The sequence below is a fragment of the Coffea eugenioides genome, chromosome 2 (assembly GCF_003713205.1).
Source record: "Coffea eugenioides isolate CCC68of chromosome 2, Ceug_1.0, whole genome shotgun sequence".
In the NCBI taxonomy this organism is placed as follows: Eukaryota; Viridiplantae; Streptophyta; class Magnoliopsida; order Gentianales; family Rubiaceae; genus Coffea; species Coffea eugenioides.
In genome coordinates this window covers 5,890,427-5,913,953 of record NC_040036.1, presented here as the reverse complement: position 1 = coordinate 5,913,953, position 23,527 = coordinate 5,890,427, and the positions used below count along the sequence as shown (strand labels likewise).

General features: G+C 36.7%; 4 protein-coding genes across 7 annotated transcripts; all 4 read right to left on the bottom strand.

Moving 5' to 3' along the window:
* Positions 1–1,793: 1,793 nt before the first annotated feature.
* On the bottom strand, positions 1,794–4,820 carry LOC113762942 (probably inactive leucine-rich repeat receptor-like protein kinase IMK2). Its single transcript, XM_027306592.1, has 2 exons — positions 2,674–4,820; positions 1,794–2,587 (listed from the first exon to the last, which is right to left on the bottom strand). Exons 1-2 carry the CDS (start codon positions 4,610–4,612, stop codon positions 1,968–1,970), a joined length of 2,559 nt encoding a protein of 852 aa, XP_027162393.1. The 5' UTR covers positions 4,613–4,820; the 3' UTR covers positions 1,794–1,967.
* Positions 4,821–7,960: 3,140 nt separating this feature from the next.
* On the bottom strand, positions 7,961–10,631 carry LOC113762154 (PRA1 family protein B1). Of its 2 annotated transcripts, none has more exons than XM_027305461.1 (2): positions 9,794–10,631; positions 7,961–8,516 (listed from the first exon to the last, which is right to left on the bottom strand). In XM_027305461.1, the coding sequence occupies exon 1, from the start codon at positions 10,496–10,498 to the stop codon at positions 9,845–9,847; it is 654 nt and encodes a 217-aa protein (XP_027161262.1). In that variant the 5' UTR covers positions 10,499–10,631; the 3' UTR covers positions 7,961–8,516; positions 9,794–9,844. The 2 variants fall into 2 exon arrangements, with proteins under 2 accessions (XP_027161262.1, XP_027161264.1); XM_027305463.1 differs by lacking the exon at positions 7,961–8,516 and adding an exon at positions 9,053–9,325.
* A 4,089-nt stretch (positions 10,632–14,720) lies between these two features.
* On the bottom strand, positions 14,721–20,566 carry LOC113762383 (biotin carboxyl carrier protein of acetyl-CoA carboxylase). Of its 3 annotated transcripts, none has more exons than XM_027305824.1 (9): positions 20,256–20,566; positions 19,312–19,467; positions 18,835–18,935; positions 17,903–17,956; positions 17,147–17,398; positions 16,986–17,048; positions 16,306–16,374; positions 16,103–16,148; positions 14,721–15,161 (listed from the first exon to the last, which is right to left on the bottom strand). In XM_027305824.1, the coding sequence occupies exons 1-9, from the start codon at positions 20,287–20,289 to the stop codon at positions 15,100–15,102; spliced, it is 837 nt and encodes a 278-aa protein (XP_027161625.1). In that variant the 5' UTR covers positions 20,290–20,566; the 3' UTR covers positions 14,721–15,099. The 3 variants fall into 3 exon arrangements, with proteins under 3 accessions (XP_027161625.1, XP_027161622.1, XP_027161624.1); XM_027305821.1 differs by having other exon boundaries at positions 19,312–19,512; positions 20,256–20,565; XM_027305823.1 differs by having other exon boundaries at positions 18,835–18,902; positions 19,312–19,512; positions 20,256–20,563.
* Positions 20,567–21,383: 817 nt separating this feature from the next.
* Positions 21,384–23,278, bottom strand: LOC113763260. Its single transcript, XM_027307019.1, has 2 exons — positions 22,443–23,278; positions 21,384–22,357 (listed from the first exon to the last, which is right to left on the bottom strand). Exons 1-2 carry the CDS (start codon positions 23,276–23,278, stop codon positions 21,718–21,720), a joined length of 1,476 nt encoding a protein of 491 aa, XP_027162820.1. The 3' UTR covers positions 21,384–21,717.
* Positions 23,279–23,527: the final 249 nt, after the last annotated feature.

The following is a 23,527-nucleotide window of genomic DNA, read 5'->3' as shown; positions in this document are numbered from 1 at the left end:
ATTTCAAAACTTCTCCTGAGACTTTTGACTATGTCACTGGTCTCTCTAGATTTTTAAAATTATATTAATTTTTTTTTAAATTTATTATCTCGTAACGTCTAAATTTAATTAACAATTAAAAAGTAATATTAGAAAAAAAAGATAATACGATTTTATTATTGTCTCTTATTAATTAAATTATTTAATTAATTTAATATCAGTCCAAACATTAAAAAAAATTACAATTTACTATTTATCATTAGAGATTAACATATGGTAGAAAAATATTATATTATTCTATATATTTCATTTAATATAATATCTAAATATCTTTTTTCAGTTATAAATTCATTGTCAAATAAGATCAATAATAAATAATTAAAAAAATATGTAACCAAAATATTATAAAGTGCGAATTTTAATATCATAAAAAACTCAGCAACTAACTTTAATATGTTGGCAACAATTAATATTGATGATGTTAAAATTTGTTCTCTATAATATTTTGATTGCAAACTTTTTGATTATTTGTTGTTGATCATGTTTGATAATAGGTATATAACTGAAAAAATTAATTTGGATCTTATATTAAGTGAAAAATATAAAATGATATATTATTTTTTTGATAGTATATGTGATTTAATCCCATATGATAAACAGCAAATTTTAGTATTTTACTTTAATGTGTGGGTTAGTATCAAATTAATTAAATAATTTAGTAAATGAGGGATAGTGATGTAATCATATTATCTTTTCTCTTATAATATTACTTTTTAATTATTTATTAAGTCTAAATGTTATAATATAATTAATCTCGATGGAGGTTAGTGTAATTTTTATAATCTGGAGGAAGACTGGTGTAATTTTTGAAGTACTGAGGTTTTTGAAATTATCCCTTTTAGGAAAGCAAAAGAATGAGATATTTTCATAATCTTCAATTCCAAAATTTAGGGATAATTTTAGGAACCTACCCTGAGGTTTCTGAGACTTTCATTGATCTCTCTTATTAGAAATATGAGCCCTATTACTTACACAAGATATGATAAAAGGTACTACTCTACCTTAAGACATTACGCTTTATAACAAATGGATATTTGACCAAAAATAAGGTCAGGGCATTAAATAAATGAGGTTAACTAATTAAACTAGAATAACTATTGCTTCATCTCAAATTAGCAACCAAAATTGCGATAAAAAAAATGGCACCAATTGCTATTGTAACATAGCACCATTTTTGTGGTTGACATCAATTGACAATAACAAGGCTAGATAACTTTATACAATTTGGTAAAACAATAATATTTGTTGAATAATATAGAGATTTGATAGTTAGATATTGAAGGTGAACAATTTCACCAATTTATGATCAATTTTTTACCCCAAATTTAGATGTTTATATTAATAATTTGATAGCTCTATAGAGCTTATTGTGTCCTTTATATACTGTTGTAAAAGATAGAAAATATGGCCACTGCAGTTTGTACTAATCATTGCAAAGACTTTTGTTACTTCGAATTGTTGCTGCTATTCATCTTTTTTCGAATTTCAGTTGTTCCCTATCACTTTTACGTGCTAGTACAGCTAGTGGATAATCCAAAAATGGCATATATGGAACAAAATTACCAACTTACACTTCAAAATATTTTTTTAGTAGTACCCTTTTTTATTTGGACTGATTTTGTTTCTGAAACCTTAAGTTCATAGGAAATTAATGAAATTTTTGAAACCTAAGGAAAGCTCAGTGTAAGTGTTGGAAACCTTAGGGGAGGTTTCCAAAATTATCCCAAAAATTTGGGGAATTGGAATTAAGAAGCATTCCAAAGCGTACACACGCTGAATCCGCATCAAAGAAAGTAGCCCATTTCCCTATTTACAGAAATAGCCATTAGACAAACTACCCAATCCCACACCAAATTATAAATCCAAGAATGAAAGAATAGTGAACCCAAAAAAAAAAAAAAAAACTTAACCAAAATCCTGGATGATATTTAATCATTTGCTGAGGAGGGGGCTGCACCAGCATCATCCCCGGGACTAGCAGCGGCAGTCTCCGGTCTGATCTCTTCCAGCTGCTGCAGAACTTGCTGAACTTCAGGTCGAGCTGATGGCGAGGGATCAACACAGTGCAAAGCCAGTTTCAATGTATTCAGTAGCTCATCACCAATTGTGGAAGCATCGTTCATCAGTTCCAAATCAAAAACTTCATTGGTCCACTCCTCTTTCACAATTGAAGCGACCCACTGAGGCAAATCAACACCATTCATCGCCTCTCCTGGAGATTTTCCAGTCAGAAGTTCCAACATGATTACGCCAAGGCTGTAAACATCCGTCTTTGCGTTTGCTTTCTTGAGCTTCGAAAGTTCAGGAGCTCGATAGCCTAGCGCTCCTGCAGTTGCAATCACATTTGCATTTGCAGCCGGTGTCATCAGACGTGAAAGTCCATAATCTGAAATTTTTGCATTTGCGTTTTCATCAAGCAAAACATTGCTTGATGTAAGATTCCCATGAATAATGTTCGCCTGGGTGTGAAGATAGAGCAATCCCCTCGTCATGCCTTTTGCTATTCTCATTCTTGCTAGCCAATCAATAGGCGTATCGGGTCCTCGAGCTGCAAGAGAAGAAGAAAGTTCAAATTACTTGTGCACAGCGAAATGGTCAAATCCTATGCAAGAATAGGGGCTAATTTGAACTCACCATGAAGGAAGGTTGCCAGACTTCCTTTAGGCATGTAATCGAATACGAGAAGCTTTTCACCTTTCGGACCAAAATAATAAGCCCTCATCGCTAAAAGGTTTGGATGCCTGATCTTCCCCAGTATATTAACCTCAGTTTCAAATTCCCTTTGTCCTTTAGTAATCTTCTCTCTCAATCTCTTCACTGCAGCAACAGTGCCATCCTCCAGTGTTGCCTTATATACTGTTCCATAAGTGCTCTTACCCATGATCTCTGCTGTGGCACACAACAGATCGTCTGCTGTAAAAACCATGGGTCCATCAAAGTGGACAAGCTTTCCTCCTGCTTCTCCAGCTGCTTCAACTTCACCTGCAGTTGGAGGAGCGCCTTTTTCTCCGGCCCTGGTACCAGCAGCAGCCGCCCTTCCTGCAACCTGACCATCCTTGGATTTCGTAGCAGCTTTCCTCCTGATCAGCAAGCATATCAAAATGCAGCAAAGGACAAGCAGAACGATGAGGAGAGCCCCAGCTGCGATGAGAATAATGTCTTTGGTGCTCAGTCTATGATGTTTCTTTGCTGGAGATTCTGGTGGAATTGATGGGCCCGGAGAGGGTGGTATTCGACATTGGGTTAATGCACTGTATCCGCATAGCTCAAGATTGCCCACGAAGGCGCTTGCATTGAACTTTTGAGCAAGCTTAGTTGGAACAGGACCGGACAGATTGTTGTAAGACACATTAAAGGAACTAAGATTAGGTAAATCACCTATAGATGCTGGAATCTCTCCGCTAAACTTGTTTTGAGATAAATCAACTTGTGTCAGGAAAGAAATGTTCCCAACTGTTGCTGGAATAGGACCAGCAAATTGGTTATTTCTCAAGTCGAGAACAGATAGTTTCTGTAGTTTGTTTACAGCTGCAGGAATTTGGTGGTCAAGATGGTTGCTTTCCAAGTTCAAAACTACAAGGTTTGATAAATTGGAAAGAGCGGCAGGTAAGCTGCCATTGAGTGCATTATATGAGAAATCAAGTGTTCTAAGCCTAGATAGTCTTCCAATTTCATTGGGTATCAATCCAGCCATGTTGTTATGACTGAGTGAAATCTCTTGGAGCTCACTTAAGTTGCCAAGAGAAGCTGGAATTGTCCCAGAAAATGAATTGTGACCAAGTGTTAGGGACTGAAGTTGATGGAGGGCCTTCACATTTCCACCCCAAGAGTCGGGAATGGAACCAGAGAGATTGTTGTGCTCTAGAGCAAGAAAAATCAGCGATTGCGATTGAGTAAGGCTGGCGGGAATTGAACCAGACAAAGAGTTGTAGCTAAAATTAAGCCTAAAGAGCCTGGTTGAATTGGCAAGAGTATCTGGAATAGTTCCAGAGAGGGAGTTGTTACTGAAATCTAGTGATTGAAGAAGGGGACTCAAACCAAGTGTAGGTGGGATTGAACCAGAAAACCGATTATTGAATAATTGAACACCTCTGAGGTTAGGCAGAAGGCCCAACGAGGAAGGAATTGCACCACCAATTGCATTATCGTGGAGGCTAAGCTTTCTGAGAGCTTGAAGCTGCCCAATTTTTTCAGTTACTCGACCACCTAGACCTTTCCAGGGAAGCTGGATTACAATTACCAGTCCCCGAGCACATTTAATCCCGACCCAACCACCGGAACAAGCTCCAATACCACTGTCGTTCCAGCTTCTCAGGAACCCTTTAGGATCAACCAATTCATGTTTGAATGCTTGCAATGCTTCGTAGTCTGCTTGGGTGATAATTATACCATCCCATGCCTGACTAGAAGCTGGTTGAAAGGAACAGATCAGTAGCAGTAGAAACAACAGCAAAAAATGAGCATAGAAATGAATCTTCCATCTTTCTTTCTTTCTATCAGAAATATCGTGCAACTCGGTTCCTTGGATTAAGAAACGAGAGAATGGTTGAGGGTTGTCTACGAAACTGTCCATGACCAAACTAAAAGAATAATGAGGACATGAAAGAATGTAAAGGGTAAAGAATGAAGAGGGATAAACTTGAAGATTCCTCAGAAAGATTTCTAGAAAGTAATTAGTTGGTGAATGATTCTCTCCCTTTCCCGTCCCTTGTAAAGTTTTCTTTAAGCAGGTCCAGAGAAAGAGAGAACGCTTGCTAGTACAACTGAAGCAAGAAAAGGAACAGTTTTAGGACGAAGGCTTTGTAGTGGGAACTTGAGGAGTAGTACTGTAGTAGTACCCTACCAAGAGAGAGATGGAGGATGATGTAGGCTCCTGCGATGAGGCACGTGAAGAAGTGAAGAAGCTGAGAGAGAGAGAGAGAGAGAAGAGCCAAAGGGAAAGAATCTACAGTTTGTGGGAGGCATGAAAACTGTCAGGTGCCAATAGAATAGATTGCTGCAGACTGCAGAGGCGCTTCTTTCATGGCGCTGAAGAAAGCCTAACGGCTATTTTTGGTGGCTGGTGCCCTCTAGGGATGGGAAACAGAGGCCGTGTTTTTATTTCACCGGCCGCTCCTCTATTCCAACGGCTATCTTTTTCATGTGGGCCCAGATATGGCTGCTTTTTAAACTAGCTTTGTTTAGGATTAGGATGGTCACACCATTAACACTTGTCCTTGGCGAGTAATTGACCAAACACCCCATCACGGTTGGCCAAAATCTGAGTGTTATCCATGCACATAATAGTCTTTACATGAGTATCTTTACCCACGTGGCTTTTTGGAGAAGTCTCTATTTCTATTTATTGTCATACGAGGTTTCCAACATGGATTTGTCCTCTTCTAGGCTTGACGATGGTCAGTAATAAACAAGTGGCAAGCACGTGGGCAGACTCTAATCCAAATTTTGTAACGCCACCTCACAAATTCTTTGAATTGATGATGTGGCAAAATTTTAGACAAGTTCGTCCAAGTTTTGTTCATGAACTAAAATTGTAAATGTAAATGTGGGGCCCCATTTCCAGTTCCATAAGATTATTACCAATAAACAAATAGTTCAATGACTTGTCATGATATATAACTAACAACTTACAATTTATAATAAACTCTCTATACATGTCACTTCCTCTTTTACACTTTGGTACATCGAAATGCTTAGAATGGAAAGGTTTTTCCATCCAAAATGTTTTTTCAATTAGAATGTTATTGAAAAAATTTTCATTCCAATATTTCGTACGAATGTCAGGATGAAATGTTCATGTACAATCAATCAATATTTAGACGTCAAAATGAAATAAAATATGTATAAAATTTACTTAATTACCTTGAAATCTATTATTATATATTTTTACATGTTTTGTTTATTCGTGCTACTTTGTACAAGGAACTTGACTCTTGTTTTAATATGCATGATGAATAACTTACGTACTTATTGAAATAATTCGATTATAATATTTTATCATTTTTGAAATATGAATATTTAATATAAATTTTTTAATTTTAAATTATAGTGTAATTACATACTTACAACAAATTAAATCACATGAAGAACTTTTCTTAGAAATTTGTGAAGAATGGGGTTTCCAAGAAAAAGGTGGAATGAACATTTATGAATTACGTGCAGGTTATTACAAAATTAGCAATCAACTTTCCATATCCCATTTTGCACATAAACACCAAATTCATGCAAAAAGGGCCAAAGAGCTCTGCAATCTTTATCAACTTTGGCTCGTCCAGGAACATATCGTTTTAACGCTAGCATAATTAGCAATTTTATGTAAAAATAGAGTACTACTATGCAATGCATGCAGTATTTTTATTCACCAATCATCTAAAATCTCATGTACCGTAGATATTATAATTCACATACCATAACCTTCATTTCTACGTTCCTAACTGATTTCAAAATCATCCACTTGGATAGGAGGATAAATTTGTAATCTTAAGAAAAAAATTTCAATTTAAAAACTAAAACTAGCAAAAAATCAATTCACCTATCCAAAACTTATTTTCACTTTCTATTTCAATGGCCCTCAAGCAAAAAATCATAATAAGTCTCCGTTTGAATTAGTTATTTTTGGGGGTGTTTTTGAAAAATTTTATTGTAACACTGTATATAAAAAACTTTTACTATAAATAGTTTTTTAAATATTTGATATATTGTATGAATAAAATTTTTTTGAGTTATTTTTATTTGTGTATTACTGTAATATTGTATTTGAAAAACTTGTTTTTGAAAAAATGGCCAATCCAAACGGATAATTTTTCGTACAGATTAACAAATTTCTTTTCCTTTTTTTTGTCGATTCGATGTGAATAGAAACTCCATCGAAACTGGTCAACGAAGACCGTCACATATTGTGACAAATTATGTGGGAGGCAAGGTTCGAATCCTTGACCTCCCGCACCACCAAGCCTAAGTGGCCCTTTTTTTTGTTTCTTGTTTAATTAGTTATTAACGTGCCATCACGTCAAGTATTCTTATCATTTAAGATTACTCACTCTTTTTGCATTCTTTTAAAAGAAGTTTAATTCAACAATAGGACTACACGCTATGGCGAACAAGATTGCAACTAGAAATACAAAGGATCCGATGATGGCAACGGTGCTAGAAGATGATCTTGCCCTGCTCACCATGTTTGAATGTAGTAACGCAGTAGCAAGAAAGAAGATAGTATATTACCGACAAAATTAGCTAGTTTGCAGTGTATTAGAAAATCTGCTTAAGAAAAAAAAAACCAGTTTTTTGGCTTAATAGTTTCTCCCTATGGCTAGCATAGTTGCAGTGAAAGTTTCTCGCAATGTTGAGCTTTGGTCCAGTTTGTATATACACAAAGGTCGTTCAGGGAAAGTTCGTAATGAAACGATTATCGTTTTGACTACCGAATAAAAAAAAAATCTTTTTGTTTGAAGAAACCATTTGCACGAATGGTGTAGCCCAATAGAAGAAATGATCCTTGGATCATCCAGAGATCATTAGGGCTTTACTGCACACGGCACATTACAACCATTGCCCATCCATTTCCATAAACAATAAACCATTCAACTTCCTCTGTTAATCCATCCGATCCATTATGAATCTCATGTTTTCACTTTATTAGTGTTTCAAAATAAGAATCACCATTTCAAATTTAACACATGCTTTCCAATCTTATCATTTAAGAAAACAACTTTTTAAAATCTCACAACACGTTTAACATCGAAACATTTTGATTTAAAGTATACATAAATAAATTTACCAATATCACCTTATCGAAATATAATGATTATACTACTGTCTCCACAAAAAATTGAATTCCCAAAAACCACTCTAATATTAGGACGGAGGGCGTATCTTTCAATTGAAAAAAAAAAAAACACACCAACAAGAAGTTGAAAGAAGATAAGCTAAAAAAACTGCAATCAGATCTATATACTCAGCATGGCTGCAAAAGCATGCAGCATCAGTGTCCTCATCTCTAGGCAAGTCGATTGCAGCTTTAATAATATACCAATGCATTACAGAAGAAGATTATAGAACAACATTAACACTAATGCAACTTCTATTTGATAAAGAATTGCATTTAACATCCGAATCAAAAAGATAAATTAGTAGCAATGGGAACCTCTTTATTCTCACTTTCTAAGAAGAGGAACCAGAACGCAAGCAGCTTACAGAACAAAAATATCTAGTAAATTAGTCAGGCATACTATCTCAAAATCCCCACTCACCTGCTTAATTGTTTGCAAGTAGATGGCCAAGGGAAATGCAAGGTTATGTTGCCTTGCATTTTCACTAATTCAGAGGCCCATTAATCTCAAAGATCCACACAACTCCTTATGTGAAAACCACCTGAACATATAGCGTCCAACTAGATCAGCATTCTGGAGTCACTTGGACAACTTTAGAACCATGCGCAGGCTGTTGAGGTACCTTCCATGGATATCCGTCTCTTATACCTTGACATATCAAGTCTTGTCACATACATTTTACCATGGAAGCACTCTTGGATAAGAATTTAGACCTTATAATTTAAATGAACCATACAAGCAAAAAAATAGCCTTGAGTCTGTAGCACACTTGACCTTCTTGCAAGGCAACTGCCACGCAAAATATATTGGACCACTAACAGAAGGAGATGGAAGAGAACAAAGAATTTCTTTTCCTTGTGCGCGTGTGAAGTGGAGATGATACAATAAAAGTGGCACTGAGGGGAACACAGTTCTCCAATCTGCATAAATGCCGCTAAAAGACATAACCAACAAAACCGAGATTCAGTCAGCATCCAGAACCAAAAGTATCATAGTATCAGAATTTGTCCCATGAAGGCTCCACCAAAAAAAAAAGAGCACACACGCACACACACATCTAGTGAAGCATCCATTCTTCTTCTCTATTGCCCCCTTCCCCTATATTTACCAACTCTGAAGCAGAAGTTACACAAGTCACAGCTTAATGAACATGTTTTACAGTCAAACAATCCAAACCTTCCTCATGATGAAGTGGCACATTAACAAAAATCCTTTCAATGATGCATCAGAAGTTTACCACCAGCATTAATCATTGGACCAAATGATAGTCTAGTGGACTCGTGACCAATATATCACCTAGAACTGCAAATGCCAAAAGCCTAGAAGAACATACTTTATTCTTTTTTTCGTTTTTTGGGGTTTAGAAGCACATAATTTTACATGAGCTATTTGCAAGTTCTACTATTGATGCGTATATGGCTGAGCACCTGTAATTTCATATGTAGGGCATACGTCACCTGTAATTTCAAACAGGAAGACGACAGAAGATCAGCCTATGCCGCTAAGCAAATTAGCCAAACAAGGAAATAGGGATGTTGCTATTCTATATGGTGGAAAAGACAACAAACTCGGTACTACACGCAAACTTATTTATTCAATTCCTTGTACTACTCTCACATTTTTCGACTCCTAATGCAATCAAACGGAAAGGAACAGAGGTTTTCGACTCCTGCTTTGTTTCAGACAAATTGAATGTTCGATTGAACAAATAAATGATTGTAAAAGGCAAAAGAATAGAACTACAAAACCAGGAAACAAATCGAGTGTAAATGTGATTACAGGTTACAGATCCAACCTAAGGTACAAGAAACTAAAAAAAAGTGTCTGCAAAACCCGAGGCAATGTCTCATATTTTAACCAACAAATATTACAATTAAAAAACCAAAAATCTAAAATTATCAAATATAGAATCAGGAATCTCCAACCTTGCTGAAATCAGGCACCAAAATCGGGAGAGATGGGATCAGATCCGACTACTACACACGGGCGGCAACGGCTGGAGCGGCAGAGGAGGCAGCTCCGCCAAGGAAGGAGAGGAAACCGGCATTGACAGGCTCTTGATCGTCCAAGAACAAATCCTCGGGAATTCTAAAAGCTCCATGAGCGCAAACAATGGCCAATCCAACTAAGGAAGCGGAGATGAGAAGCGATCCAACGGACGTGAGGACCGCCACAACTATGGTGGAGACGACTAAGATCAGTAGAGTCTCGCGATCGGAAAAAGTGCGGCCGAAGACAACGAGAGGCTGATCGGAAGGCCTGAAGAGGTAAAGGAAGCACCAGGAAGCGAGTAAGGCGAGGAGGACGAGGAGAGAGAAAGGGTGAGAGAGGAGAGAGAGCGCGAGAACGAAAGCGAGGAGGGAAATGTAATTGACGCGGAAATAGTTGAAGTTCTTGCGGATGCGGGAGGCGGCATCAGAGAGGTTATCGGGGCGGGAAAAGGCGGTGCGGTCTACAAGTTCGGACCAGGGGCGACGCTGGGAGAAGCCCTGGCGGAGGGAGGAGGAGAGGCGGTTGATGAAGGAACGGAAGGCAGGGGTGGCGATGGGAGGCTGGGATTGGGGACCGCCAGTGGGGGCGGAGCTGGTGGATTGGGGACTAGAGATGGGGAGCGTCGGTTGAGATGCCATTCCTTCTTGTTTTCTAATGGTTGGTTGCGAAGCAATGGAAGGGAAAGGGGAAATGGGGAAGTGGGATAGGGGAAAGGGAAGCCGGGAGGGGCAAATAGGCTTCGTTTCTGTGCTTTGCTTTTCGCGACTTGTAATAACAGGAGGAGGGGAGTCCTTGGCCACCGCGTAAATTAATTACTTAATTAATAATAATGGCAATGGTATTGGTGCATTCCCATTTCCCACCCTTTTCCTAATGGCGCGTGAGATGACAGCCGCCGTCTCTCTTTGTTTTTGCGGAGTACCTTCTCGTTACTTTGTAGTTGTTTCCCCACGTCTAGTTTTGTACCAAATCGAGTAAACGAATGGAATGAATGAAGTTGCCCTAAGCTCTCAACACAAATTCAAGGCGGGTCTGGATGGCTTCATACTATAAAGATTTACTAGACATCAAGAAAGAAAGAGAGAGAAACAAGAAAACAAGAAAGAAAGTGAGGAAACTCGGGGAAGACCAGACGTGTGCATTTGAAAAATACTACTCCCTCCGTCCCACTTTGATAGTCCTGTTTTCCTTTTTCGTCTGTCCCAAATTATAGTCCACTTTCCAATTGAAAAATACTAGTATAAATACCCGTGCTACGCACAGTAGATTACATTTTTGAAAAAAATTACAATCTATAGAGGAATTTAAAAATAGTAAAATGTTATAATCACGGGCACATGAAAGTATATTTAAAAAAATGAAACTTTGTAACAATAATTCAATATATGATAAAAACATCTTCATTATTTATAAACTATCACTTTGATGAAGGTTGGATCCTGAAAAAAAATAGAAATCTATATCATAAATTGAGCGACATAAGGGTCCAATTAAATATAATTGAATATTTAATTTGATAAATAAATGAAATACTTACAAACATTTTGCCTTCGATTTGATAATCTTCTACGAAGGCGTGAACATTTTTCACACCAATCAACTCTGAGTACGAACGCCAGTATTGGGGGTTTAATTAATTTTGTTGATTTTTGTGGAGTTCGTACTATAAATGAGAATGCACGATTTTTACATAAATTAATGTGTTGGTCGAACAATGCACCTCCATTTTCCTGACAATTAAAAGCATACATAATTCAAAATTATCTTTTGTTTTAGACAGTTTGTAAATAATATTGTATAAAAATATATACATATAAATAATGTATACATTTGTTTTTAAATTTCTAAGATAAAAAGCATCACAATGAAACATGAATCGTGCATGCCTATCTTGAAGAGTGAGGTATAGGTTACCACTGAAATCTCTAACTTCTATGTTAACATTGTATCTGTTAAGAAGAAATTGTGATGTATGATGTAAAAAATTATATTAAAATTCAAAATATATGAAAATAATTACCTGACAATAGTGTCGACTACGTCATTACAATGGATACACACCATTTTTGCAAAATGAGATTGACATAGTTGTCCACAATTTTTGCATAACTCATGGAACATATTGATACTTTGAATGTAAGCAAGTATCCGAAAATATTTAATCTAAAATAATCCAAAGAATGTATAGATTACAATTATTAATTCAAAATTACATGTAGATACTTGTTCATTACTTAATTAATTGAGAGGAATTGTACCGTAGGTATAACTGCATATTCGGATATCCATATTCTCTTAGCATTTAATATCAATAATGCTTGGGACATTGTAAAACTGCATGACCGCAACCACGTCACTAATTTTTGAGCACATTTATCATTCTCAAACCTGCAAATTTTTCAAATATATATTCGCAAGAGTATGAAATATTATTAATAATTTAATATTTTGGTATTTGTAAAACTTACCAACTGTGTAGGTATTGAGCAAAATCCAAGTAGTAATTGACATAGAATTTGCTTGTTCGAATAGTATAAAGTGACGGTCCTGCACAGTAGTGGCATGACGACCATCTGACATGCGTGGGCTAATAAGGATACCAACAGCAAGTGGAAAGAGATCTTACTCAATCGATCTTATCTTGGAATTGGATTTGAAGAGGTTTAATTGTAGTGGGAAGATGTGTGAGGAAAGTTAGTTGGAATTAACTTCTTGTTTGAGGGAAACGTGGGAGTGTTTAGTTGGAGTTAACTTCTTGTTTGAGGAAAACGTGGGGGTGTAATGTGGCCATGATGTTTTTACTAAATAAATTAAATGTAAAATGCTATAAAAATAGAGTTGAGAGTGGGAAGGATTGTGAAGGCTTGTTGCTAAAAATCCCTTCTCAAATTTATATAGATATAGATAGTTGTATTTTAATTTTTCTAAAATGCACTTATTCAATGTAAGTAGTTGTTACTATAAACCTACCCTATTTAATGAGAATTGATTCTTTTTTTACCATCAATTCAAGTTCCCATAAAGTTGTACTCTATTTAATGTGAGGGTATTTTAGAAAAATAGCAATCTAAATTTACTTTTCCAACAAAGTTAACTACTTTTTCTTAAACTGTGTGAAAAAAGAAACATGACTATCAAAGTGGGACGGAGGGAGCAGTACTATTATGGGACATCAGCTACACTATCGCAAGGTTTGATTCAACCCTCAAGTTCTCACTTTTCACCAATTGGCAATGAGTGGAAAAAAAAAGTGTAACAAGAATATCGTAACACCTTTTTAATATAATATATGTGAGATAAAAACTAATTAATAAATATATTAATGATGCAAGTAAATAAATCATCCGTGCAAACAATTTACTAGCTGCTGGCGGTGTTTCCATATTCTATGTGGGCTCTTGGTAGATCCCATTAGATGCATGGCATTCGTACTCTCATGGACCATGTAACTCAGGACGTTGAAATTGTGTATGTCCACCAATCTAGAGAACTTGGTTGCTACTCGCTAGGCAAACGATTAAGGTCCTTTAGCGTAGGTATGTAATCGAGCTGAGTCGAACTCGAGTATTGCTCGACCTATAAATAACTTGGCTCGATCAAGTCGAAAAATCTCAAACTCGAGCTTGACTCGATGAAATCTTTAAAAGCTCGAGACTCGACCTTTAGTCAAGCCTTATCGAGTCGAGTAATCAAGTTTTTTGACTCGATACCTTACTTGTAAATTCAGTATAAATTATACCCATAACGGTCATTTTATAATTATAATACATATATATTATTTAAATTATATAGCTCGACGAGCTATTCGTCGAGTCACGAGTTGCAAAATTCTGACTCTGGACTCGAATGTGTGCTCGAGTAGCTCGAGACTCAGCTCGAACTCGGTCAAACCGAGTTCAAGCCAAGTCATTGACCGAGCTACTCGCGAGTAGCTTGACTCGCTTACATCCCTACTTTGGCGTTAGTGGCCGTGAATGTTTTACCCGTGCTGTCTTCTACTTGTTGCAGGCACAGAATTAGTTGCAGTTTTTAGGATTGCAAATTAATATGGGGCTTCCAATTAGGCCGAATTGAATCAAATTACTCACGAGTAACTCGATCAACATCAAATTCGAGTCGAGTTTGAGCTGATCGAATCGAATTCGAGTTTAAAGACATTCAATTTATTAGCTGGTGAATCGGTTTCATTATATATATATATATATATATATATGTATATCATTTTAATAATAAAATTATATATATATTTAATATTTTATTATTTAATAATAAAAATTATTATTTTATTTATTTTAAAAATAAAATAACTATTTTTTATTTTTTTAAACTCAAACTCGAGCTTTACATTTTGTCCTCGTTGAATACGAGCTTCATAAAACTAAATTTAGACTCGACTTAATTAGGTCAAAATTTGTTTCGACCCCTACTTCCAACATCCTCTGCCTGCTCCTCCTATTTTCTTCCCACATACAAAATAATTCCTATTATCTTCTTGCCCATATCATTTTTACAAGCCTCGCTTACAATTATTTTTATTTTTCTTTTTTGTTGATGAAACTCCAAGCAGATTCTACGCCGTAAACTGTTCGATTGCATCTGCAAATGTACCTCACGTAAAATCCCATGTGGGCGAAGTTTAAGGAATGAAGGTTGACACTGGATTTTTTTTTTTTTTTTTCAAGTTCCAGGTCATGGCAGATGCCATAGTTACTAGACAGTGATTTGCCTATAAACCGCAAGTTCACGATCGGGATTGGCATCTTTTTCCACCGTCACTGAGAGAGATAAATGCTGATATTCATCAACAGCTATTAAGCTCAGATCCAAAAGATGACGTGATACATGCAAGAGTGCTGGCAATTCTCAACAATCAATCACACATCCACAAATCACTCCAGGCCATTACCAGAACACCCAAATTTTCAGGTCTCCTTATTCTCTCTTCGTACAAAGCATGATTCTCACTGAAGTACAGTCCAATATATGTGCTAATGTATGCTAATATACAAAAACAAATTAAGCTCGATACAGCTTCCGAATCCGAATTCATTATGAGTTCTTTCTGGTTCTACTGCCATCTCACTTGATAAACAGTAACAAGATACCTTCACTAGCTAGGCCTATGCTCTCAAATTACAAGACGAGAGCAAAACTTAAAAGAATTGATGAACTTAGGAAAACAAACAATCACCACAGCAGTCCCCATAAAGTGCTTGGCCAAAGTGTTTCTGACAGTAAGTTACTTGATACCATGAAAAGATGGGAGAACAGCTATAAGCGGATCACCATAACCAACAGCTTCTGCATGTGTCGTGTACAGATGAAAGTATAAGCCAATTGATTATTATCTCGTTCAAATGAATTACAGGCTTGTGCATCAATAATTTTCCTTTGTGATGCACATCATACTAATTCAGCTTTGGAACCTTTAAAGAAGAATATAACAGCATCGCTTAGCAACATGAATATCATGTATGTGTTATCAGTCCTTAAATTAACACTTGGTCACCTAACAAAGATGATCCTCGTAGTAGTATTCAGTCTTTGGGAGAATAATAGTTGCTAGTTAAAATATCCAAAGTTAAACAACATGTTCATCCAAGCAAATGGTATACTTTGTCTAATAATGATGAAACTGGAGCAGATGCAAGGGATTCAAGGAAGAAGAACTACTTGCAATATAAAAACGTTCAAGAAATAATCCACAGAGTTCACATTATGGAAGCACACAACACCAGATACCAATAATGGCTAACAAACTTTAAGAACAAGAAAATTTTTTCTCAAACAAAAAAATTACTGATTATAAGCAATCAAATAGATCTCTTATAATTGGACCGCAGGATAAGATGCACCAACAATCATGTCAATATCTACTTTGAAACTAGTTACTGGCTTTCTATTTCTATGTGGTTAAGTGAAACCAAATTTGAGTGTCCAAAATGACTAACTACGTTATGTCCTAATATAAACCACGGTCAACACCTTTTGGAGGCAGCATCGTATGATTCATGAACATGAATGAACAATGTTGTTTATTCTCCTAAAGCAGACCACGAAATCACCCATAAATTAAGATTATTTGGTAAAAACCTTCTTTCCTATCAGATTATTTTGGAGTATGAAAAGTGAAAACTATAATTCTAACTACCAAATTAAACCCCCAAAACCTGCCAGGCCCCATATGACACAAGACTTAAAGTGAAACAGAATATGCACGTAAAGGGGCAATGATATCTTACCGCCATCATTGTAAAGAATCTTCAGAACTTCTCCAGCCACGTCTGACTGCTCGGTCATTTTCCCACGGACGAGATGAAAGGAAAGGGGGAAAAAACAAAAGTATAAATTAATGATCATAAGCCATCATGGTGAAAGCAAAGCACCATTCAAAACATATATATGTATTGCTGTGCGGAGGTGCATACACAAACAGAAGGCTTACTTTAACAGGAAGTTCAGTGCCAAACTGATCCAGATAGCCTATGGTTTGTCCTTCTTTGATCAAATCTCCCTGCACATGAGAAGGAAATCATTGAATATGCACTAAAAAGCAAATCACAAATTGTTGAGTTGATTTCGGCAAAATTACAAAAACATGGTCATACCAAAAAACATATATAAGGAGAATAGTTTTACCAATTCTGAAACTATGCCGCATAAAAAATAGAAAAGTAGATGAGCAATCCACAGATGAGCCACTTGCCGAACAACCATAAATTGCCAATATAGATATGATGTTGTACTTCAAACCATTCCCTTCCCAAACTTGGAATTTCAGGAGCAATTTTTAAGTGCAGAAAAATAAAGAGTTTCTGGAGGACTTTACAATTGGATAAATTCTGCCATACAAAATTACTAAGGTTTTTGCAAACACAAATATTTTACCTAGAGCTTCTAAGTCCTTTCCGGACCCAAAGAATAGAGTGAACTTACCAGATATGTCATCACTGTCACAGCTAAGTAGCAGCAAATGCAGAAAAAACAAAAAAACAAACAAACAAATGCAGGAACAACAGGAGATGTTGTCTTTACATCATGCAGCTTCCTATTGCCTACAAAACCACTCCATTCCACCATAGCACCTTGAAGATAATGGAATAAAGACACATTTCCTGTTCGTACCTCTTTCAGGATAGGAGGTTGCCTCTTTCCTTTCAAAGTCCTGCCTCTTCGGAATGAACCGACCTAATAAAGAAATAAAAGAGAACAGATAAGTATTCATGACCAGATAACAGGTAAATATTTGTAATTAATGGTTCAATGGTCGGTTATGTGATACATACTGTTGGAGATGCTGCTAGAACATAGCCACTAGCCCCTGAAGCCTCTAGTGCCGCTAACTTGGCTGACTTCTCTGCAGGGACATTTGTAAATGGGCTCATTTTTTCTGTAGAAGGTTTAGGTGGAGCAGGAGGAGGAACTGATTGATTCATCGGTTCACTTGGAATAGGTGGTGCTACGGTAGGTGACTCAACAGGTGCTGGAGCTATGGGAGGTTGAATATTTCGCTTCAAATGCATCTCGAAGTCCCCAACCTACGGACAAAAATGAACATCTCACTAGCCACCATAGTTTTCCAACATGCAGCTACCCATTGAAACCCAGCACCCAACAACTCTATATGATTATTTTCAATGTATGAAATGCATGACTTGCGCAACATATTCAATTTCAACACATAGACGTGCCCACATTGCATGAAGACTTGCAATCACAATCTTATGCATTGACATTTAATATTTATTCGAGACACAAGTTTATGGTCATGAAACATCAATTCCCACTGACTCATTGGTACTAAATCCCTTATAACAGAAAATAAAGAAACCAGGAATACAGTAGACAATTCCATCGCCATTTCCTGGTTAAGGAAAATAATTGAAAATAAATGCCTTCACCAAGTAAACCTGCTTTCTAGACACAGAAAATAAATGCCTTCGCCAAGTAACCCTGCTTTCTTCTAAGGCTGATGATCAGAAAATGATCATTTCTCCCAATATAAATCTAACGAAAATTCTCAAAAACACAAATACAATTACCTTAACTCTCAGCTCTGCAATTTCAGTGTCATCACAGACTTCTGTGAGAAGTGCCTGATATAGAAACGAAAAGATTCTCATCATGTGTTGTCAAATAAAGGAAATGTTGGAACATGTTTATACATCACTGTACGAACATGAGAGGCAAGTTCAAACAAGAAGAGTTGAAAAGAGAAGCTTTTGCAAGTATAGATAGAATCCAAGTTGATTTTCTTTACAAAATATCAAGTATGATTAACTTCAGAGCTTTCACATAAGTGGATCTTCGGTTGATGCACTTATACAAGAATATGGGCATCCACGAGCTTATAAAGACTACGGCTTAGAGAGAGAGATATATATAAAGAAGAAGGCTAAGGCTACAAACACATGAAAGTAAAACCTGACAGGTGTGATATGGCAGTAAATGCAATTATCATCTGTAAGTTAAACAAACGTGGATAAAATTCTTTGGTAATTGAAAAAAGAATATGCTATCACTTGGGCCAAAGAAAAAAAAAGATCAAATAATAACTCTTAATTGCAATAATCCCTCAGTCTATCACTTTCTTGCAACACTGAATGCATAGTGTTCACTCACGAATTTTCTTCACCTTATTAGGAATCAATGAATGAGAAATATGGAGAAGTCAAGCATAAACTTCGGGCAAACAATTCTGGAGTCTTCATCCAATCATTTGCAAATGATCAAAGAATAACTCATGCAAAAATCGGGAAGCATGACAATAGTTTTGATGCTTTATGCACTATCTCTAGTGTACTTTACTTGTATTCAAAGTTAAAGCTTACTATAGTGCACCAACCACCAAGGAAAGCATTGTCTCCATGCTGTTGATTACTTTTATTTTAACTCATTCTTTTAACAAAGCAAAGACTCTACTCACTCAAGAGCTCAAATGCAGAAAGCAATATTCTCTATGAGGACAGCATACCTTGAAACCATTGGGAAATGTTGCTCTCCGGATTGAATTCTTGGGACCTGACTCTTTTTGGGAACTATCTGACATAACAGCTCCATTAGACTTGCCTAAATCTGGGATTAAAGGTTTAAAAAAATGCTAAACAGAAGCATTTAACAAATCCTTGAAGAATGAAAAAGAAAGAAAGTCAAACCCCCAGATCTTTCAGCTGTCATTTCTCATATTCCAAGGCAGATAATCAGCACTAAAAAGGAAAATATCAATGTCTATAAACTCCCAAAAAAAAACCAAAGAAGTTAAACTACACTAATCCATTGGTGTCCTTTTTCCCACTTTTAAATGACTATCAAAAGAAGTGGAGATTAAAATTTCACACCAAATACCATGAAACGAACTTGGAACACCATTTCGTACCAGAACTTGGGAACTTGAGAGAAATTTGTTACAAAGAAAATTATGGCACAACTAAATCACAAGTAGGCAACTCACCATCAGATTTTGCTGTCACAGGGACTTCAGAAGTCTTCACACATGATACTATCACTCCTCCCATCTTACTTGTGGAAGAGATAAGCTTCCCGTTGTATGCCAATCCTTGGATATGGCACTTGGCAAGGCCAGAGAAGCCAACAGTAGTCATGGGAACTGCACCAGGTTTATCGATTATGGACTTAAGCGGAGATGTGATGCCTATGGAGTATAAAAAATTTACTATAAATATGAGAAATAAATTCAAGCAAGGATATATATAAGAACAAAAGAATCGTAGCACAAGATAAAGGCAAAGGAAGAAAGAAGAAAGAGAAGATTCCAAGTCCAATCATCTTAGTTAAGAATCCAATGAGCTCTTTTTATAATTTGGGGCACAAGCATATAAAATCCAGACCGGGGATGTAAAACGAGCTGTGGATAGACATCAAAATGGGAGATAGCTGAATCAAGTCCAAATAAAGCCTAGTACACGCTACCATTCTTCATAGTATTAGTTCTGGTCGACACAAATTGACAGTCTATAGTTGAAGACACATGCTGTCTCCACAACGTTATGAACTTGAGCAGTAGGATAAACCATGCATAATCTACACAAGCTCTTTGCTTCGCTTCATGGATAAAGGAAGCTCAAAATTCAATCTCAAATACGAATCGCACTTATATACCAGACTACTAACGTACATGTGATACACATAATGTTAAGCTAAATAAATCGAGGTTCATCGGATCTACAGCCAAAACAACGCAATACAAAATGTGATTAAATGATTTATAACCAGTAATCGAAACAAATTATAATCAGATAAGCAAGCTAAATCTAGGCTTTAATCCAGCATAGAATATCGTGCAGGAATCTATAATCATTACATTAGCAGAAATGCAGCATTTCATCGTTAGACACGTGAATAGTAAAAATCGAAAGAAAGAGGAGGTTATATTACAGTGGAAGGAGCGGAGAACAGCGGCGGACTCCATCAGGAGAAGAAGCGGAGATATCTGAGAAGATGGATAGCTTACCAGCAACAAGGCTTCGAGGGATACAAAATGGAGAGGAATTTATAATTAGAGAATTTTTTTTTTTTTTGTTGATGGGAAAAAGCGGAGAGAAGGGGGGGGGGTTGTGCTTGAGAAGGATTTACTGCGTGGAGCAGGAGGGGTCTTAGAGGAGCGGTTTGTCACTTTTGGGTGTGGGCTGATTAATTAGCTTTGAAATGTCCGCCCCCTCGCATCAGTTTCTTCACCCACTGCTACTGAGCAAGCAGCTTTTGTGTATATTTTCCGCTTTCCATTTCCTAATGTGCGCTTCTCGTTGGCCTACCCGGATCTTCGTCTTATCCTGCGCCTCCTTTCTTAATTATCCGACATTTTCTTCTTCTTTTTTTTTTCTCCTTTCTTAATCAACCTAGAAAACGAATTACCGTTAAAAAAAAGGGTTAAATTACTCTATCGTCCCCCATGATTTCTCCTAATTACAAACATTCTCTTTTGGATTGTGAATCTCTTTTCATGTTGTTCTCTCATAGGGATTCCTAATGGGAGTTTTTGATAATTTTTTCATTTTTTTATTAGATCTAAATTTTTTCAGATTTTGATTATCAGATTTGAAATTTTTTTGATCGATTCGACAAATCTCACTATAATATCTGGAGTTGAAGCAGTTAGTTAGCAGATCTGCCAGCATGCACAGATACCTGTGGAGTTACAATTATTTTATCTCATTTTTTTAATTTGGAGATTTATAATGTAATTTTTATTATTCTTCAGATCTGGAGTATCCTTTCTTCATATATGTTCTTTGATATCTGTGTATGTTTGTTGATGTAATTTTTGTCATTAATACAAATTTTAATGAAATTATGATATATTATCAACAAAAAAAAAACTTATGAAGTGGCTAGAAATTAGGATTTCAGCAACAAGCAAATATGCTTGCAACTTCAAAAATTTCCTTAATTGGAATTCTAATAAAGAACGGAATTCAGTAAAATAGTGGTTATATGATTACTTGAATTTATTGCAAAATAACAAAGGTTGTAATACGCCTTGTACCAATAACTTGGACCATGAGATACATAAGAAAATATTCCTCGACTGTTTATTTTAATTTTTGCATCTATCGCATACCTTATAAGGCATGAATAAGAAGGAAAAAAAAAAAAGAGTTCATGCTATAGTACAATACTATCACATAATTTGCCATTTCATTACATGTTGATTCTTGTCATTTTTCCTTCTCCATTGCGAGTTCAAACTATTGTTGTATATTCCATAAATAACAAAAGTTAACAGGCCGATCAAACGAGCAAGCTGTTGAAGCATACGCACGGCTACATTTCTGGAACAATCGTAGAATCAGTAAGCTGGTTGGCTACACACGCACAGCAATCACCCCGTTTCGTCTAGTCAAGCAAGCATAAGATTAAGGACTTCTCTAAACTCTGCCCTCCGTGTCTCCGAGTAAAGTGTTCTATGTTTATTAGGCCAATAAGTTAACCAAATCCATCCTCTGATCTCCCATTCCATCAATTTCCCCATGGCACCTCTGTCCACTTTCCAGCACACTTTATCTCCATACTCGTCACCAGCAAAAATAACCCCTCCATCCTTGTTAAATGGCCGATAAGCAGTGGCATAGCGGTTCTTGAACCAAGCCTTGGGCTGAAGTAACGCAAACTTGGAAGGCTTTGAAGAGAAAACCTCTTTACCATCAGCACTATCATGGAGAAACCAGTTGAGGATTGCACTATTGCCGTAGACGGACTGCTCGAATTTCCATGGTCGCAAGCTCATTGTCATCGTTTCTCCTGCCGAAAAATTGATACCAACAAAAGGATTTGTTGGTTCCAATGAAGCTTCGATGGCCCTTTCTAGGCCAATTTCTCTTGTGGGATTCTCAGAGGATTTGCTTACCGATATGCTTATGATGTTTGTCTGCACGGTTGGAGTAATATGCAGCGATATCCGTGAAGGAAAGTGCTTTTCAGCTGTTCCAGCTCCCCTTTCGTTCATCAGTGCTTCGTTAACCACCCTGATAACATCACACCTGGTCATGAGAAAATATTGTTTTGAGTCCAGTGAGTCACGATAATGGACATGAATTGATGACTTCACCCGGAAAATCAACGTACCTTATATTGTCTGTGTTCACCAACACTTCAATCCACTTCTCCCTAACTATAACGCTGTAATTCAGTTGAATCACGGCCTCAAGTTGATGATAGTTGAGAGAGAAAAGTAAGCGATCATCCGGTGAAGGATTGCTAGTGGTTTCGACATCCATGGCTATTATAGGACAGTACAACTGAACTTTCCACAAACCAAACGCTGAATTTGAGCAAGAATACAGGGGGGAGGGAGCTTTTAGGCTATGACTCGATGCTTGGAGTTCAACAATCCAATTTGTAATCGCAAGGTTTATGGAACGCATCCATTGCTCTTCTACGTTTGATCCTAAGACTCTCATGAGCATTCTTGATACTTCTCTTGATCGCGGGCATGAGAACTGATTTTTCAGAGTACTAAGACACTCAGAGCGGATATCGGAAGGGGCTTCATAGATGCAAATGAGGAAAGTCAGGGAGAGAAACGAGAAGTTGAAGATGTCTTTCAAGTTGAGACTCGAATCTATTGAAGGGAGCTTCAGCAACGAGGGGCATCTATTTGGAGAGTAGCCAAGGATATCTTCAATGAAGTTAAGCAAGAGATTTGAGACGGTTTCCTTGTCTTGTAATGTAGACTTCAGTTTGAAAGGTTTAGAGGTCCAAAGGTTGACGGGAACATTATAATCTGCAAGAATTGAGAGGGAGACAGATGACTGGAGAGATTTGGTTATCGATAGTTTTAGATGAGCCCGGGAAGACCTTGAAGAACATACGCATATGGACATGGAATTCGATTTCCATTGAGTGATTGGTGGAAGGTTTTGAATCCAGGTCCATACATCCAGGAAGGAAAAAGAAGCCATTTGAAATTTCGAGCAAGGCAGGCTTGGAACAAGGCTTGTAAAGCTTCCAAGTAGTTTGTTTCTACGAATCAAACTCCACAGGCAGGAGAGATTATAAAGAAACTGATGCGGATTAAACTTTACAGAAGCAAAAGATTTTTGACGAACTGGAAGGTCAAAAGTTATTACAAGATATACTAGCATAAAGTAGCCAACAAAAATAAAAGCATCAAGGCAAGCAGTTGGCTGCCTCAAGTTTCCTGACGGAAT

Bases quoted from the DNA above. Each gene is read 5' to 3' on its own strand.
- LOC113762942 (XM_027306592.1), bottom strand. From the start codon at position 4,612: ATGGACAGTTTCGTAGACAACCCTCAACCATTCTCTCGTTTCTTAATC. The intron at 2,588-2,673 runs GTGAGTTCAAAT...CTTCTCTTGCAG, and splicing joins TCTGGCAACCTTCCTTCATG to CTCGAGGACCCGATACGCCT.
- LOC113762154 (XM_027305461.1), bottom strand. From the start codon at position 10,498: ATGGCATCTCAACCGACGCTCCCCATCTCTAGTCCCCAATCCACCAGC.
- LOC113762383 (XM_027305821.1), bottom strand. From the start codon at position 20,289: ATGGAGTCCGCCGCTGTTCTCCGCTCCTTCCACT. The intron at 18,936-19,311 runs GTGAGTTGCCTA...CTTTAATCCCAG, and splicing joins TGTGACAGCAAAATCTGATG to ATTTAGGCAAGTCTAATGGA. The intron at 15,162-16,102 runs GTAAGATATCAT...CGACACATGCAG, and splicing joins GATTCTTTACAATGATGGCG to AAGCTGTTGGTTATGGTGAT.
- LOC113763260 (XM_027307019.1), bottom strand. From the start codon at position 23,278: ATGGCTTCTTTTTCCTTCCTGGATGTATGGACCTGGATTCAAAACCTT. The intron at 22,358-22,442 runs GTACGTTGATTT...TCTCATGACCAG, and splicing joins GTGAACACAGACAATATAAG to GTGTGATGTTATCAGGGTGG.